Source organism: Convolutriloba macropyga, chromosome 6 (assembly GCF_964194025.1).
Source record: "Convolutriloba macropyga chromosome 6, txConMacr16.3, whole genome shotgun sequence".
Lineage (NCBI taxonomy): Eukaryota > Metazoa > Xenacoelomorpha > Acoela > Convolutidae > Convolutriloba > Convolutriloba macropyga.
Genome location: NC_134473.1, coordinates 67,971,622 through 67,988,113, shown reverse-complemented (window position 1 = coordinate 67,988,113; position 16,492 = coordinate 67,971,622). Strand labels below are relative to the sequence as shown.

The following is a 16,492-nucleotide window of genomic DNA, read 5'->3' as shown; positions in this document are numbered from 1 at the left end:
CAAAATTGAACCTGTTGTATGTTACAAAACGAAGAAAATCAATAATTTTGGAGACGAATTGGACAGAGCCTTTTCTCAGTCAGCATTTGACATAATTGTCCCCTTCAGTCCATCGATAGCATCAGCCTTTCATGATTGGGCAAAGGAATCAAAATGTATAACCGAAAAGATTGCAGTAGTTGCCCTGGGGCCAAGTACAGAAGCGAGGGTAAATGAGCTTGATCATATGGTTTTACGCGGTGTTTGCAGAAAACCAACTCCGGAAGATATGACAGAATGCATCAGAGAATTATTGAGATGACATGTAAAGATTTATAAATTTAAATATTTTTTCTTTTTTGTAGCTAACATATTTTTAAGTTTAACGTAGTTCTTGATATTCTGCTGTAGTGGTAAATCTTACGCCGACTTGTTGGGTTATCTTGATTTCTCACTTTGGCTCATTTCTCTTATTGGCTCATAAACTTAGGAGAGCACACGTACGCTGTCATCATAAATCATCCAGTAAATAATAAATCCAGCAGCAATGGTCTCTCGAATCATGGAGTACTAGATGCCTAATCTTGATTTTTCAGTTAAGCATGGGAACTGAAGTACTGTCATCGCTGCCGTTACAAATTCTGTTCTTCTTCAATGCCTGGTATTATGCTGCTTTCTTCATAGCTGAGTGTCTCATGTATATATACAAAGGTAGAGTTTTTGATAACATGTTTTATCTCAATTGATTCATGGTATAACTTAGTGTATGTAAATTCTTTCATTTCAGGCGAGACACTTCCATACCCTGGCGGTGACTTGGCACAGGAAATTATCGTATTGTTGCTCCTGAGTGGAGTTGAATTCTTCAGAATATATCTAGGTTAGATTATAGTTTAGTTGCAGCGTGAACACTTCCAAATAAATAGCCTGCGTAGAATTTAATAGACGTCTGTTTAAAAATTAGACCACTGGACTACTGTTTTTCGCTGTTCACTATTAATTGTTGTACTGTATAACTCCATCCACGAATAACGCGATTCGGTGAGAAGAAATAGTCTAATACACACTTTCTGATGTGTGATATATTATTCCACGTTAATCTGAAATCATGTCTTCTGCAAATATCTGCGTTTAGGCAAACGAGGCAACTTGACAGAGCGTAAATTGCCAGTGCTGATCTCGATTCTACTGGGCGTGGCTTCTATCATCTGCATGCTGTACTTCATACTGTGGCAGACATATGTGTTGAGGTTCGAAGTGATCATCTGTTCACTTCAACTGGGCTTCATTGGTTTCGAGATCATCTTTTCTATCATTGCATTCATCGCATTCGCAAGGTGATTATGACTACGAAGAATTGTTTTTCAAATGTTTCAAGCAGCCATTTAATACTCATAGGAAATGTTACATTGAAAACATGAAGCACTTGGAAAATCTAAAATAACTAAAGCTTAAATTTTAAAGGGTTATTATAATTCTGTATCTGTTGATTATAGCTGCGAAGCTGTAAGCTGAGCGAAGCTATATTGCGGTGCTCTTGGTTTTTTACAATTCAAAGCATTTGAATTGTATTGGGGCGCTGTTTTTTTTTTTAAGATCTGTTCACACATTTTCATGATTTTTGAAGTCAAATTGGAGTAGTGAATTTGGTCACGCCGAAACAGGAAATGGAGCGAAAAAGCGAGTGGTTTTGCGGCGTGAATTTTTTCGCTCTTATTTTAAAGTAGAGTGAGAAAACGGTGTTTGAACAAAAATTCGGTTTCTCGGTAGTGGTTTTTTGTTCACATGCGGCAATTTCACTCTGATTTTTACTGTTTTTTCGATTTTTTGGATCGGATTTTTTTTTTTAAATGGTTTTCCCAATTCATTCATAGCTCATTCTAGGCCTAGTTTATTGTTTGAATTAAATTTTAATTTCTCGCTAGTGGTTTTTTGTGTTCACATGCTGCATTTTGACATTGATTTTCTGTTTTTTTCTTATTTTTTATCTGATTTTTTTTTATTATTTTCTCAATTATTTCATAGTCCATTCTAGGTCTAGTTTTTTCTGTTTAGTCAATGAAAATTCTTTGAATTGTACGTCAGGACTTGTCCTGCTATGTTTTTTTGTTTCGTCGTCTGACGCTCTTTTTTCGTTTTACATTTGTTCACACAGCAAAGCTGAAAAATTTTCTGAATGAAAAAATTTTCTCAAATTTTCTGAATGACTTCTTCCTCTCACTAACGGCATTTGCGCGCGTGACGTCATTTCTTACTCGCTTTAGCAAAAGTTTTTAGGTTATTTGCGTGACTAGATTTTGATCATACGTGACTTACCTCACTCAATAAATTGACTTCTGCACTTTAAAACTTAAGTTTAATTTGAATTTGTTTAAGGTCAAAGGAAGTCATTTGTGCAGTAAAGGTCCCTAATCAGAGGCTTCTGCGGAATGAATTTTAACAAGCTTTATTAATTTATCGCTGAATGTTTTTTACCTAGTTTTTGAGCGGCGTCAATTTTTTTTTCAATTTAGATCTGTATCTGTTTCTATCTCTATTATATGGCACGCAGGTCTATTCTTTCGCAGCTTTTCCGGCAATCTGCCGGCTATGTTATCTATTTTCTACAATACTTAAACCTATCCTGACAATTTGCCCGCTATATTCTTGAATTTTTTTATTTCAAACAGTTTGATGTTTTTCTAGGAATCTCTAAACTAGGCTGATAACTCATTTGTTTGGATTTTTTTGCGAAGCGAATAAATGTAACCTATCTTATTCGGCATTTTAGAAAAGAATTGTTTATTGTTCAATTGATGCTATTGGATTTGATTTTTATGTCTTCCATTAACGCTGCTTGAACCTCTAGAACTCTACTTTTATTGAGACCTCTTATCAATTGAGGTTTATCGACGCCAGTTAGCGTTACAATAGTCTTGATGGGCTGGCGAAGACTGTCGTTTCCACATATAAATCTTTTTTGATACATTCCTTTGATCTAAGTTAAATTTAATTTTGACAATTTTCCTCTTTTTGAATTGTTTAATATTGTGAACCAGTTTTCAGTTGTATTCCTGTTTATGAGATATTTCGTGTCCTGCAGTGCATTTAATGTGTTAAATCAAGTTTTTGCGGCAATTTCTCTGTGACGTAAAAATTGTATTGAACATTTTCCCTGTTTTGTGCGCTTTTTGACTTCTGAAATAGCTTTAGCTTATTCTTTGATATGAGAAAATCAGAATTAGTCAAGTTGGGCTGTATGTGTGCTCATAATTGCTTTGCAAAAAGCGAAGTGGAACGAAAACGTTTAGTGGTTTTGAGGCAGAAAATTTTTGAACTGATAATAAAGCAGAATGGTCTTTGAACAGATTTAGTATTGTCTGAAGCTGTTTTCATCACATGCTGTAATTTGGCTCCAGCTATTTGATTGAATTTTGAGATCTAGCGTCAACTATGTTTTGGGACTTTAGACTGGTATTTTGAGGTCTGGTTTTGGGCTATGAAAATTGCGAATTATCAATTGGACAAATTTGGATTCAACCGGCGAAGGTCGCGAGTGTTAAGAAAGAGAGCTTAAAAATTAGTAGGAATTTGAATCAGGGGTGTTTTTTTTACAGAAACCGGGCAAGTTAATTGGAAACCCTATATCAAGAATTTAAATTTTAAGCTCATGATTAATTTTTCTTTTCATTTCAGGAACGAAAGTTACTCATAAGCAGTACAATGGGTATCAGAAACTCTGTATTGGGCGACACTGCAGTTGTACTGGAACTAAAAGTTAGATTGTAAATGGTTTAATCAATTGTAAATGTTTGTAAATATGTCCAAATCTGTCTGCATTAAATTCTTTGAAAGAACATTCTTTAATCTACTATACTCGAGCAAAGCATTGTGTGCTTCTTACTGTCGAGGTATGTGGGGGCCATTGGCTAATTATTTATAAAGCTTTCAATCGGATGAAGTCCTTTTGCTACCCGATTAAGCCAATATCAAACTGAATTGAACTCAACATATACTTGATACGAACTGCTGATGCGCTATCTGTCTGTAATAATGTTCCAGTAATTATTTAGCAATGGCGGTAACTTTTTAGGTGGTTAGATTAATGGTCTCGCTTTAATCAAGTGAAAGAGTTGTTTAACCTCATTTTCAACCAACAAGAATCAAAATTTACACTGATGAAAATTAACCTGACGTCTGAAATCAGTTCGTTCTTACGTGTATAGTCCTCACGTTTTAATATGCATAGGTTAAAAATGATGGTCCTTTTTTACTGATGTAGTTTATTTGCATTGGTCGGGAAATTATCCGATAAGTATCAAAAAACGTTATTTTGTTTGCAAACGAGCTGAGCTCGAACAGGGTAATGCACAGTTGTATGTAACAGTGCTGTTTTTGTATAAATAAACCTTTTTAATTGCTCCCGAATTAAGTTTGAAGCAATTATTGTAAACATGGGCGTCTTTTTTATTCAAAAATTTGTGCTTGACCGTTTTGACATTCCTAGTGACTTTTACGCCCCTGACTTCTTGCGTGGCCAACTTTTACGCGCTTGACTTTTTGCGTGACCAACTTTTACGCCCCTGACTTTTTGCGTGGCCAACTTTTACGCGCTTGACTTTTTGCGTGACCAAATTTTACGCCCTTGACTTTTTGCGTGATCTAAATTTGTCTCATTTTTAAGAAGTTGAACTCACTTTGAAGCAGTTTACCACTAAAGTTCATTGAAGTGCGCCAAAATTATTAATCAGCCTTATGCCAGTCAAATTAGTGTCTTAATGTCTCCATAGTGTTATATAGTAAACTCTGATGACGTCATTTGAAGCGCCTATTCCGCCTCTCCTAGTCCAGGCTAGGTTACGACTAGAGGAGTTAGTTATTACGGTGACATTCTGGACTTTTAATTGGTTGAGTGGTCCTGAAACAAGAAATCCTGTCAGTAAAAAAAGTTAGGGTACATCTGCTGAACAAAAGTACTGAGAGAAAACATTGGTTTATTTTTTGCTTTAATTTTTTCTGACAACGAGAACATTAAATGTGAAAAACTTCAGTTGACAGCACCTTTTTTTGCTCAAATTTAATAATGCAATTGGGTTCCAAAGTTCAAAATGTAGGTTATGAGGTGCAAAGCGCTGTGAAGTTTTTTTGAGCTATTATGCGATTGGGTTGTTCTACGCGTTTGAGTTGTTTTTGTCTTTCGCAAATTTCTCAGAATGGTTTTCATGTTCCATTGACCGATTGAATGGATTTCAATAAACTTAAATGTTTCATGTTTAAGTTTGCAATGGAGTGGGCTTGTCAGGTGGCTTCTTGTTATTAAGGAGCAACTGCTCAAAGTTTAATTGTCATTTTTTTGAATCAATTGTTTTTTGGATGTTTATTAATAGCGACCGCTATTACAGTTGTGACGTAATTTTGACGATTTTTATGATGCTCTTCCATTACCGTACCATTTTTTTCATATATGACCTAACCAACTCCCAGATGTCTTTTTTGCTCTAAGTGAAAGAGTGAGGGTGAATTGAATATATCTTATTCTAACTGGAGTCTGTTGGTGGTCAAGTTTTAGGAGGTAACTCTCATTTGAGAATGTAAACTCAATGTTTTATTCTCTTAAGTGTTTAGGATTTATCTATTTCTATGCGCCAGATCTAGTAAACAGGCTTAGATAGGTTCTGGGCGTCTGCCAGCTGTTTTTTGATCGGGCCTAATTTAAAAAAAGCTAAGCTCGAACAGGGTGATGCACTGTTCAATGTAGCAGTTTTTTTTCTACAAATAAACCTTTTTACTTGCTCCCGACTTAAGTTTGAAGCAATTATTGTAAAGATGGGCGTCCTTTTTATTAAAGAATTTGTGCTTGACCGTTTTGACATTTCTACTGACTTTTAGCCCCCTGACTTCGCGTGACCAATTTTTACGCCCCTGACTTTTTGTGTGATATAAATTTGTCTCTGATACTCGTTTTTAAGAAGCTGAACTCGTTTGAAGCAGTTTACCAATAAAAGTCCAAAGTGTGCCAAAATTATTGCCCAGCCTTACGCCAGTCAAATTAGTGTCTTAATGTCTTCATTGTGTTATATAGTAAACTCTAATGGTGTCATTTGAAGCAGCTCTGTGAACTTCTTATTCCGCCTCTCCTAGTCCAGGCTAGGTATCATTTTTCTCTGAGACTCTACGACTAGAGCAGATGGTGAGGAGGGTGACATTCTGGATTTCTAATCGGTTGAGTGATCCTAAAACAAGAAGTGCTGTCAGTTAAAAAAAATTAGGGTACATCTGCTGAACAAAACAATGAGAAAACATTGGTTTTTTTCTGCTTTACTTTTTTTTTGACGAGATAAATAAAAGTGAAAAATTTCAGTTGACTGCAACTATTTTTCTCTCAAATTTACTAATGCAATTGTTTTTCGAATTGTAGGTTTTGAGGTGCAAAGATTTGTGAAGTTTTTTGAGCTATATGTATGAAATTTGTTTGTTCTACGCTTTTGAGTTTTTTTGTCTTCCGCAATATTCTTAGAATGCTTTTCATGTTCCATTGACCGATTGAATGGTTTTCAATAAACTTAAATGTTTCATGTTTAAGTTTTCAATTGAGTGGGCTTGTCAGGTGGCTTCTTGTTATTAAGGAGCAACTGCTCAAAGTTTAATTGTCATTTTTTGAAATCAATTGGTTTTTGGATAGTTTTTGATAGCGACCGCTACTACAGTTGTGACGTCTTTTTGGCTCTCTTTATGATGTTCCTCCTTTATCGTTCCCTTTTTGTCATGTATGACCTAAGCAACTCTCTGATGCATTTTTTGCTCTAAGTGGAAGCCTGATTGTGAATTGAAAATATCTTATTCTAACTGAAAGCTTTTGGTAGTCAATTTTAAGAGGCAGCTCTTGTTTGAGAAAGTAAACTCAGTGTTTCCTTTTCTAAAGTGTTTGGGTTTTTTCTGTATTTATATGCGCCAAATCTTCTGAACAGGCTTAGATATTTTCTGGAAGTCTGCCAGCTCTTTTTTGATCGGGCCTAATAAAAAAAATAAATATTCTCAAAAAGCGCTGTTTATGTGAAAACTGCGAAACTTTAGGTCCAAAAGCAAGCACATGGTGATCCATTTGTGCATTTTTTGAATGAAATTTTTAGTCCGTCTGCTTGGAGTTTTTAATCGTATAGTGGTTTTATAATTTTGAGTTGGATTCAATGTTGTAATTAGTTGGTTTTGTTTGCTTCGTCTACATGTTAAAGTTTATCAAGAAACGGGATTATGTTTGCGATCGAGCTGAGCTCGAACAGGGTGATGCACAGTTCATTGTATTTGTGTTGTTTTTGTACCAATAAACTTTTTTAATTGCTCCCGAATTAAGTTTGAAGCAGTTATTGTAAACATGGGTGTCATTTTTATTCAAAAGTTTGTGCTTGACCGTTTTGACATTTCAAGTGACTTTCATGCCCCTGAATTCTTGCGTGGCCAACTTTTACGCGCTTGACTTTTTGCGTGACCAACTTTTGCGCCCCTGACTTTTTGCGTGACCAACTTTTACGCCCTTGACTTTTTGCGTGATCTAAATTTGTCTCATTTTTAAGAAGTTGAACTCACTTTGAAGCAGTTTACCACTAAAGTTCATTGAAGTGCGCCAAAATTATTAATCAGCCTTATGTTAGTCAAATTAGTGTCTTAATGTCTCCATAGTGTTATATAGTAAACTCTAATGACGTCATTTGAAGCGCCTATTCCGCCTCTCCTAGTCCAGGCTAGGTTACGACTAGAGGAGTTAGTTATTACGGTGACATTCTGGACTTTTAATTGGTTGAGTGGTCCTGAAACAAGAAATCCTGTCAGTAAAAAAAGTTAGGGTACATCTGCTGAACAAAAGTACTGAGAGAAAACATTGGTTTATTTTTTGCTTTAATTTTTTCTGACAACGAGAACATTAAATGTGAAAAACTTCAGTTGACAGCACCTTTTTTTGCTCAAATTTAATAATGCAATTGGGTTCCAAAGTTCAAAATGTAGGTTATGAGGTGCAAAGCGTTGTGAAGTTTTGTTGAGCTATTATGCGATTGGGTTGTTCTACGCGTTCGAGTTGTTTTTGTCTTACGCAAATTTTTTAGAATGCTTTTCATGTTCCATTGACCGATTGAATGGATTTCAATAAACTTAAATGTTTCATGTTTAAGTTTTCAATTGAGTGGGCTTGTCAGGTGGCTTCTTGTTATTAAGGAGCAACTGCTCAAAGTTTAATTGTCATTTTTTGAAATCAATTGTTTTTTGGATAGTTTTTGATAGCGACCGCTACTACAGTTGTGACGTCTTTTTGGCTCTCTTTATGATGTTCCTCCATTATCGTTCCATTTTTTGTCATATATGACCTAACCAACTCCCAGATATCTTTTTTGCTCTAAGTGGAAGAGTGAGGGTGAATTGAATATATCTTATTTTAACTGAAGGCTGTTGGAGTTTAAGTTTTGACAGGCAACTCTTATTCGAGAAAGTAAACTCAGAGTAATTTTTTCTAAGTGTTTAGGCTTTATCTGTATTTCTATGCGACAATTCTACTAAACAGGCTTAGATATTTTCTGGGCGTATGCCTGGTTTTTTTTGATCGGGCCTAATTAAAAAATGAATATTTTCAAAAAGTGCTTTTTTTGAAAACTGCTGCGAAACTTTAGGTCTAAGAGTAAGCACATGGTGTTCCATTTGTGCTATTTTCGAATAAATTTTTTAGCCTTTCTGCTTGGAGTTTTTAATCGTACAGTGGTTTTTATAATTTTGAGTTGGATTCAAGCTCTATGTAGTCAGTTTTGCTGGCTTTTTCTACTTATAAAAGAGTATTCTTCGATTTCTAAGTGCGGAGATCTGGCCTTCTCTATGCACAGGCTTATAGGCTTTCATAACAAGCCAGGTGACGGTAACATACCTTTTCTCTTATAAAGTTCCCTCCATCGCTAAAAGATCTCAAAATATTGGACATCCTTTGGCGAACAGTATCATTCCCAACTTTGCCCAAATTTTGACACGTGAAATCTACGCAGCTGACTAAGATGTTTTCTAAAAATGTACTCTGCAAAGAATAATCCCGTCAGGATTAACGCTCATGCCATTCTTAGCGGAAGTTTTGGATTGTTTGTCTTCAGTTTTAAAAAAAACATTGAGACGAATAGCCATTGAGACGACGAGACGACTTGCTGGCAGCAGAAGCTATCGATCAGGAGATTTTCTTTTGCTTTCGACAGGCGGGCGTAGTCACTCCCAAGAGATGTAGTTTGTTGATCTGCTATGATGCTGCTAGCCCGCGTGCCATCAATGTCTCCGTTGAATTTTAAGGAAACTACGAGACCCCCCTCCCCCCCCACACACACCAAAAAGGGGAGCTATATGCATTTTGACCCCACCCAATGAGAGTGGTGGAAAATACTTCGTATTCAATTTAGACTCAACCAAAAAAGGGGAGCTAAGCAATATACGGCTTATCAGTTTGATTGCTCTCATCTTAAAGGGGGACTTCGAATTGATTGTCTAGTCAATGAACTGAACTGTCAATGATGATTGATATAAGTATCGGACTATGCTAAGTTAACCATCGTTAAAAAATCTTATGCATTCAGCCGAATATCCGAGAATTAAAATCTCATGCCTAATAAAACTAAATTTTCAGATAAATAATAGCCCTGGTGTGCATTTCTAATGAACTGTGGAATAATAAATGCAATGACGTGACAGAATGGATCGAGTAAAAGCATGAGTAAAGTTCAAAACGGTCGGAAACGATACGAGATAAGTTGCCCTCTTGGGATATCGGTCGATGACAGTGCGGGGCAAGGTTCCCAATTCGGAGATGTAGACTTAAGACCTCCTCAGGAGTCTGGGGCAAAAGTTGTAATTTTCACTCACAAACCAAGAACTGAAAGTGACAAAGGTACCAAGAATAAATGGCAGATGTCATCTTCGAATTCTTTGCCGGGACATGAAAATCGGACGCATTTATCCATATGCAACGATGAAATTTCGCGAGATTCAGCGTTGCGGGGAGGGTCAATTTATTCGGAATATTGGGACATTAAAGCGACCCGAGACGACCCCGATTTTTCTGAAGAATGCAAAAGTGATATCCGCGTGATCAGATCTTTCGACGAAGAATTCATCAATGAAATATTCTCAAGAGATCAAGAACAACTTAGTTCTTTTTCATTAGGAGAGCAATTAAATCACGCTTTATATGAAGAAACCCGCAAGCGCGAAAGTGTTAATGTGGCTAAGCTTGAGATTCCGGCTGTAATAATGAAGAGTTCGAGATCGGAAGGCAAACGTTTGACTTTTGCAGAGGATACGAAAAGTGAACCGAGCAGGCTAAAAGTGCAATCGAAAGGCATAAATATGGGAATCGATTTCACAAGAAGTTGCTACAGATACACCAGAAGTTGGAAGAAGAAACACAAATTAGGTAAGAAGGGTGGCTATCCAAAAGTGGGATTTGTTCTGTTCCCCCACCCCACGTGCGCCTAGGGGCATAAAAGTTATATGCGCACGGGGGGTTGTGACAGAATACATCCAAAAGTTATTCAGAATGCAGAATGGTTGATTATTTTCGTACGTATAGGTAAACTCAGTTAAAATTATGGGCCTTTACCATTATAGCCCCCCCCCCCCCCTCTTAATGGTCACATAAAATGGTAAATAAACCATAATGGTGGGCTATAATTTCGTGGGTCAGGGGGGGGGGGGGTTGTTATAAGGGGAAAGACCCAAAATTATTTTAGTCCTGGTGGGTGACAGGAAAGGCAATTGTGCATTTGTTTAGTGAATTTGAATTTGTTATAATGGTAATGTGTTTGGGATAATGACCAGCTTCCTGTATCGAAAACATGCAATTTTTTTTTTGAAATGCTGCTAAATAATTCCTTTCTGAAGGTGAGAAAGTTTTCTGGCTATTGGTCCACCGTATTGTTTTGCATGAACATGAATGTACAATAATTAGCTGTTTCGATGGAAATAGAATGCATCAGAAGGTTTGATCTCCGATTTTTTTCTGCTATCGAAATATACCCAGTCCAAGAATATTAATCAATGAAACTTTAATGATTGCCAATGATTGCTAAATTTGTGAGAATTTTATTTAGCAAGTAGCATTCCGTTGGATGATATGCCTGCCTGTCTTGGAGACCACATTCCAATAAGGACCAAACCTGTTGAGTCGTCTCAAGGTCTCCACAATAACTCCTCAAGTGCCAGGCACCTTTTAGAATGTCTCAGGCCTATCAATGTGGAGCTGGAAAAGCTGAAGTTTTTCGCCCGAGATTTTGACTACAACCCTCAGTTCAAATATCTCAATCCACTCACTTCTGAGTTTTTGAGCCAGTACAGGAAACCTTCTGTCAAATACTTGAAGCCGGTGAGTAGTTTTTTAAAGCTCATTGAATGATGCTTGGGGCATTTGTGATTGTATTATATGCTTGCCTTGATGAGTTTCTAATCAAACATTCTCAAGTTATGTTGTTGCTTACTTGTAGTTCAGTACGTAACATTTTAATTGCTCACGAACGAAGTTTTGAAGCAATTATTGTAAACGTGTGTCTTTTTGTGCTAAATGATAACTTATTGCTCAAACCCAAACGAATGAATTTCTCGGTTGGTTTTTAGGAACGATATCTAAAACAAGTACATACGATATGGTACTAAGCATGCCTATCGCTTTCTCAGTTAAAATATTTATCAATTGCTCTTAAAGTTTGTGGCAATTATTTTTAGTCCTGTGGTCTCATTTCTGCGATTTTTCGTTTGACCCATTTGACTTTTCGTCCTCAAAAATTAAGTTCTCTTAGAGCCTTACGCGTAACCGGTCTCTAAGAATGCGTTTCATCAAAACTGTTTTGAGGAGACAGTTTCATGGTGTTAAGGGCGGTTCTTAATCTCAAAAGTTTTATCACTCCGACACCCACCCCCCCCCCCCCCGGAGGTTTTTAATGTATTTTGCTGATTTTCGGGCTAATTTTTGCGTTTTTTTGACGATTATTTTGTGTTACTGGATCAAATGGGTATTGGAGAAACCCCTTCTACTTGAGCAAATTTATGATAACATTTGGTAAAAGTTTTGTGGGTAAGAATCATTTTTTGTTGAGAAATATGACAAAAAATGGCGGAAATTGGAACTATTTTTCTTAATTTTTTGCAGTTTTTCGTTTTTTTCTGTTTTTAGCTAAGTTTCTTAGCCTATTATGACTTGCCTATTGTTTTGCGAGCATCTGGATACCCTATTGGCTGATGGGAATTTTTCTTTGGATTTATATGCTTTTGAAATTTTAAAAAATTTGATAACTTTTTCCAGTTTTTCAGTGAAAGTTGTTTTTAAAAGCTTTCTTTTCATAATTTAGCCTAAAGTATTTTTCCAAAATTCCCATGAGTGGTTTTAGTAAGTACTAGTTGTTTTGATGAAGTTATTTTGGCAGAGATAGTTTTTTCGGGATCTCAATTTATAACAAAATTTGGTCAGATTTTTTATCATATTTTAACAGATTTGATTTTATTGTCTTTACTCTTTTGTTTCATGGTTTTGTTTCAAGATAATTATGAATTAATGAAGGCACGTTTTGTTTAATGAGTAGTTGGATGGCGTTTAAAGGGATTTTCACGTCGAGTCGTTTCCGGAATTTCTTCCGGCTTTGTTTTTTTAAGATCTGTTCACACATTTTAATGATTTTTGAAGTCAAATTGGAGTAGTGATTTTGGTCACGCCGGAACAGGAAATGGAGCAAAAAAGCGAGTGGCTTTGCGGCGTGAATTTTTTTGCTCTAATTTTAAAGTAAGAGTGAGAAAACGGTGTTTGAACAAAAATTCGGTTTCTTGGTAGTAGTTTTTTGTTCACATGCGGCAATTTCACTCTGATTTTTACTGTTTTTCGATTTTATGGATCGGATTTTTTTCTTACTGGTTTTCCCAATCCATTCACAGCTCATTCTAGGCCTAGTTTTTTGTTTGAATTAAATTTTCATTTCTCGCTAGGGTTTTTTTGTTCACATGCGGCATTTTGATACTGATTTTCTTTTTTTTTCTTATTTTTCTGATTTTTTTAAAATGTTTTTCTGAATTCACTCATAGTCCATTCAAGGTCTAGTTTTTCCTGTTTAGTCAATGAAAATTCTTTGAATTGTACGTCAGGACTTGTCCTGCTATGTGTTTTTATTTCGTCGTCATGATTTTTGTTACGACCATATGACGTCACAGCCACTTTTTGTTCATTCGTTCATGCAATTTCAACTGAATTGCATGTGTGACGTCATTTTTCGCTCTTAGTGGAGCGAGTTTTTTGTTCATGCGCGTGATTAATTTTTTTGTCACACTTGACTTACCTCACTCAAAAATGACTTCCTCAATTTGAAATTGACTTTTATTTACTTTAATTCAAAGAGATAAGGTCAAATGGGTGTGTCACTCTAAATGAAGGTTATTTGAGAGCAGCTAATAGAGGCAGCAATAACTCATACAGATTTTTAATCAAAATATAACAGATCAGTCTTCAATGAAAAGACGAATTTTTTTGGTCTGTCTTTTTTACTCTTTTTTAGACTGCCGATCTACGAATCTATTGCAGCTATTTTCTGGCAATCTGCCAGCTATGTTTGCAAAAATGATCGTTTACGGGTGCAAAAAAAATGAGTCGGGCATGGATTAAAAGCGAGAAAACAATAATGATGAAGTAAGATTCAACAGATCGTCGCAAACAGCAACAATTTTGACTAATTGTGTTTTATTGCAGGCACTGACAATCCTTCGGAACCTGATCAGACGATATGGATCTTACGAGAGGTACGAGGAACTGACAGGAGGCAGGGTTCTCCAACCTAACGAGATCCGAGCCCTAGTGACCGATTACGTGCAGCGGGAGGGATTCGACGACGGTGAGATCCTCTTGAACATGTCGACTAGTATCCTGTCCACAGCAATGATGAGCAGAGCGGGGGGTCATGGGGTGCTGACTGTCAAAGTGGGGGAGATGCACGAGAGCTGGATTGAAGGGATGCTCAGACATGAATTGAGTTGGTAGAGTACTTTATGCATATCTGATTTTAACAGTCTTCACAGTTAGTAAGATTTCACACAAGTATCCGAAACACCTGAGTCCTCATTCTTGAAATTTAGATTTTTAATAGAAAACTCTGAAAACATTTTATTGGCCAAAAGCTATCGGGTGCACTTTGTAGTATTTGTGAAATAGGCTTCGAAGTGTCAAAATATATAGGTGTACGTTGAAAGGTAAATTGGTACCAAAATTTTTTTGAGCCAATTGGACAGTGTTTAGGCACCCACTACCTCAGAGGCAAAAACAACACTCACCAGCCTTGGAGTTCTCGAAGATGCAGGGAGCATTTCAGCCTGCTTCCCCACAACCCAACAGAAGAAGGGTTGGCCAGCCTGCATACGGTGCTAATGCGACCTGAGCCGCTCCTGTTTCGAAATGCTCTGTTGTATTATGCGATAGTATTGGCTGCCACGCTCTCCTTCAAAGACTTGTTCAGCAAACTGGCTGAGTTTGTGTCGGATCCTGAGAAGCGATGGGAGTATTGTGTCAGAGCGAAAAGAGGACAGTACGACACTTCGGTACCAGGTACGGTTTACCCGGTTTCTGTGATGTCCCCTTTGTCAGAAACTATCTTCGAAAATTTTAACACCGTTTTGATGGTGTATATACATTGTAATGGCTAGTCTTGATTTTTCGCAGATTGTGCAATCATGCGTGCTCTATGATGCCTTGTGATTGAGAAACGGGAAATAATTGATTGATTTCGTTTTCCGATTTTCATTCTTTACTAAATTATCAGTCAGATGTTTATGTGGTCCTCTACTGATGTTTGGGTACCCGCAAAACAACTGTTCATAATCTATTTTTACTGAAGTTCATGGGAAATTTCCTTAGAAGAGTGTTTTTCCTTCTTTTGCGTTGAAATAATGAAGTTCTGCCATCTCCGCCTGAGCTGTTTTTGACCCCTATTGCCGTTTATGGCCATTATATAACACGTTACTGTGTTACAATAGCACAAACGTGCGAGGAGTTAAAAGATGCCTGTAAGGTGGGTGAATCGTTGACAACATATTCCGATAATCATTGCTTCTCATTAATTGCTCTCGAACCAATTTTGAAGCTATTATCGGAAACGTGTTTGTCTTTTTTATGCTAAGGTTTTGCTTCACCGTTTTTGCGCTTTTGTTCTAGATTCTTGACTTCTCGAAAGACTTTTTCACGCTTCGGTTCTTCTGATCTCACTCTGAAGTAAAGTTTCTTGCTAAATTAAAAGCAAATGTAGCATAGAAAGAAACGGGCACGACATCCAAGTGGTGAATGCTTATCTCGAGGACGCGAGGACTGCGGAGGTCGAGGGTGCGTATCCCGCACTGGTGGGAAGTTTTTGCACCTATGAACAAAAAGTTATCTAAGCCATTGAATTAAAAATTGCCCCGCCTGTCGTTCGAGAGCAATTTGTCCGATATTAGTCGGTTTATGTTTCAGGTTGTTTCACCAAAGACCAAGTGTATCTTGCTGGATCTCTCAACATATTACACAATCGAAAGAGGATCGATTTTGAAGCTCTGATGCGATGTGGCAAACTGGCTTGGGAGGATGTGGAGAGGGTGAAGGGGTTGGCGGATTATGAGAACACAAGGATACCCTCTTTCATGAGGGACATGGCATTCTACAGGTAAATCTTGTTGGCATCACGTACGTTAGATCAATTGCCTTGGTCTCGCGAGCTTATACGTTACTTATTAATCTTTATTTATGCTTTGAATACGACTCGTGCAGTAATATTTCTGAAAAGATCTCGGTCAGCGCTTAAAAAATCGTCCGCACAAAATCTTTGAAGAAAAATCTTCAGCTTTTCTTCACGTCGGCAGGGGTGTTTTGCAACGATTTATGTGCATTTTTATTATCAATCCTTGTTAGAAGGTTTCAATTTAGGTCGAGATTGGATTTCATCCTGAAGATCAACGGCCTGCGAGATGCTGATTTCAAAAGTCTGAAAGGAAGCAGCAGTTCAGGAAGTGAAACAGACAGAATTGACGAGTGTCGTTTTGACATCTGATTTTCACACATCTAGCTTGAAAACTTTCGAGCTGTGCCAAAATGCCAAAATATGCAAGACTATGAACTTGAGCTATTTTGTGCAATAAATAGTTTGTGATGTAAACTTTACATATCTTCAAATCTGTCCTCGGGAGTAGTACATTTTGTTTAGCAGACAAAGAGTAAATGTTTAGACTATCAGTTTTTAACATAATACGAGAAGGCGACTGACAAAAGCATTGTTGTGACAGTCGAATCGCACTTTCCTCGGGTGAATATTCGGATTTTACCCGAAAGAGCGAAGCCGTCATTGAAATCGAAGACTCTCAGCAACGCCAAATTTAATTTCGGTGAATTGATTAAGCAAAGGCGATAGTTATTACTGGTCATATAATTTATTGCGACTTCGGAATGGGGGTTTAAAGAAACAGCTGAGCCGAGTGCTTTACAATAAAAAAACAGTCGAAGAGCAAAACAGTGAGAGAACTAATT

The 16,492-nt window shown here is 37.0% G+C and overlaps 2 protein-coding genes across 2 annotated transcripts; both read left to right on the top strand.

Moving 5' to 3' along the window:
• The first annotated feature begins 540 nt into the window (after positions 1-540).
• Positions 541-3,815, top strand: LOC142341154 (transmembrane protein 216-like). The gene is made up of 4 exons (XM_075392048.1): positions 541-690; positions 767-859; positions 1,115-1,316; positions 3,655-3,815. Exons 1-4 carry the CDS (start codon positions 582-584, stop codon positions 3,671-3,673), a joined length of 423 nt encoding a protein of 140 aa, XP_075248163.1. The 5' UTR covers positions 541-581; the 3' UTR covers positions 3,674-3,815.
• A 5,643-nt stretch (positions 3,816-9,458) lies between these two features.
• Positions 9,459-16,201, top strand: LOC142340545 (microtubule-associated tyrosine carboxypeptidase 1-like). Its single transcript, XM_075391170.1, has 6 exons — positions 9,459-10,387; positions 11,064-11,335; positions 13,697-13,976; positions 14,240-14,545; positions 15,446-15,635; positions 15,896-16,201. The coding sequence occupies exons 1-6, from the start codon at positions 9,685-9,687 to the stop codon at positions 16,017-16,019; spliced, it is 1,875 nt and encodes a 624-aa protein (XP_075247285.1). The 5' UTR covers positions 9,459-9,684; the 3' UTR covers positions 16,020-16,201.
• Positions 16,202-16,492: the final 291 nt, after the last annotated feature.

Bases quoted from the DNA above. Each gene is read 5' to 3' on its own strand.
- LOC142340545 (XM_075391170.1), top strand. From the start codon at position 9,685: ATGAGTAAAGTTCAAAACGGTCGGAAACGATACGAGATAAGTTGCCCT. The intron at 10,388-11,063 runs GTAAGAAGGGTG...AATTTTATTTAG, and splicing joins GAAGAAGAAACACAAATTAG to CAAGTAGCATTCCGTTGGAT. The intron at 11,336-13,696 runs GTGAGTAGTTTT...GTTTTATTGCAG, and splicing joins CTGTCAAATACTTGAAGCCG to GCACTGACAATCCTTCGGAA.
- LOC142341154 (XM_075392048.1), top strand. From the start codon at position 582: ATGGGAACTGAAGTACTGTCATCGCTGCCGTTACAAATTCTGTTCTTC. The intron at 691-766 runs GTAGAGTTTTTG...CTTTCATTTCAG, and splicing joins TCTCATGTATATATACAAAG to GCGAGACACTTCCATACCCT. The intron at 860-1,114 runs GTTAGATTATAG...ATCTGCGTTTAG, and splicing joins ATTCTTCAGAATATATCTAG to GCAAACGAGGCAACTTGACA.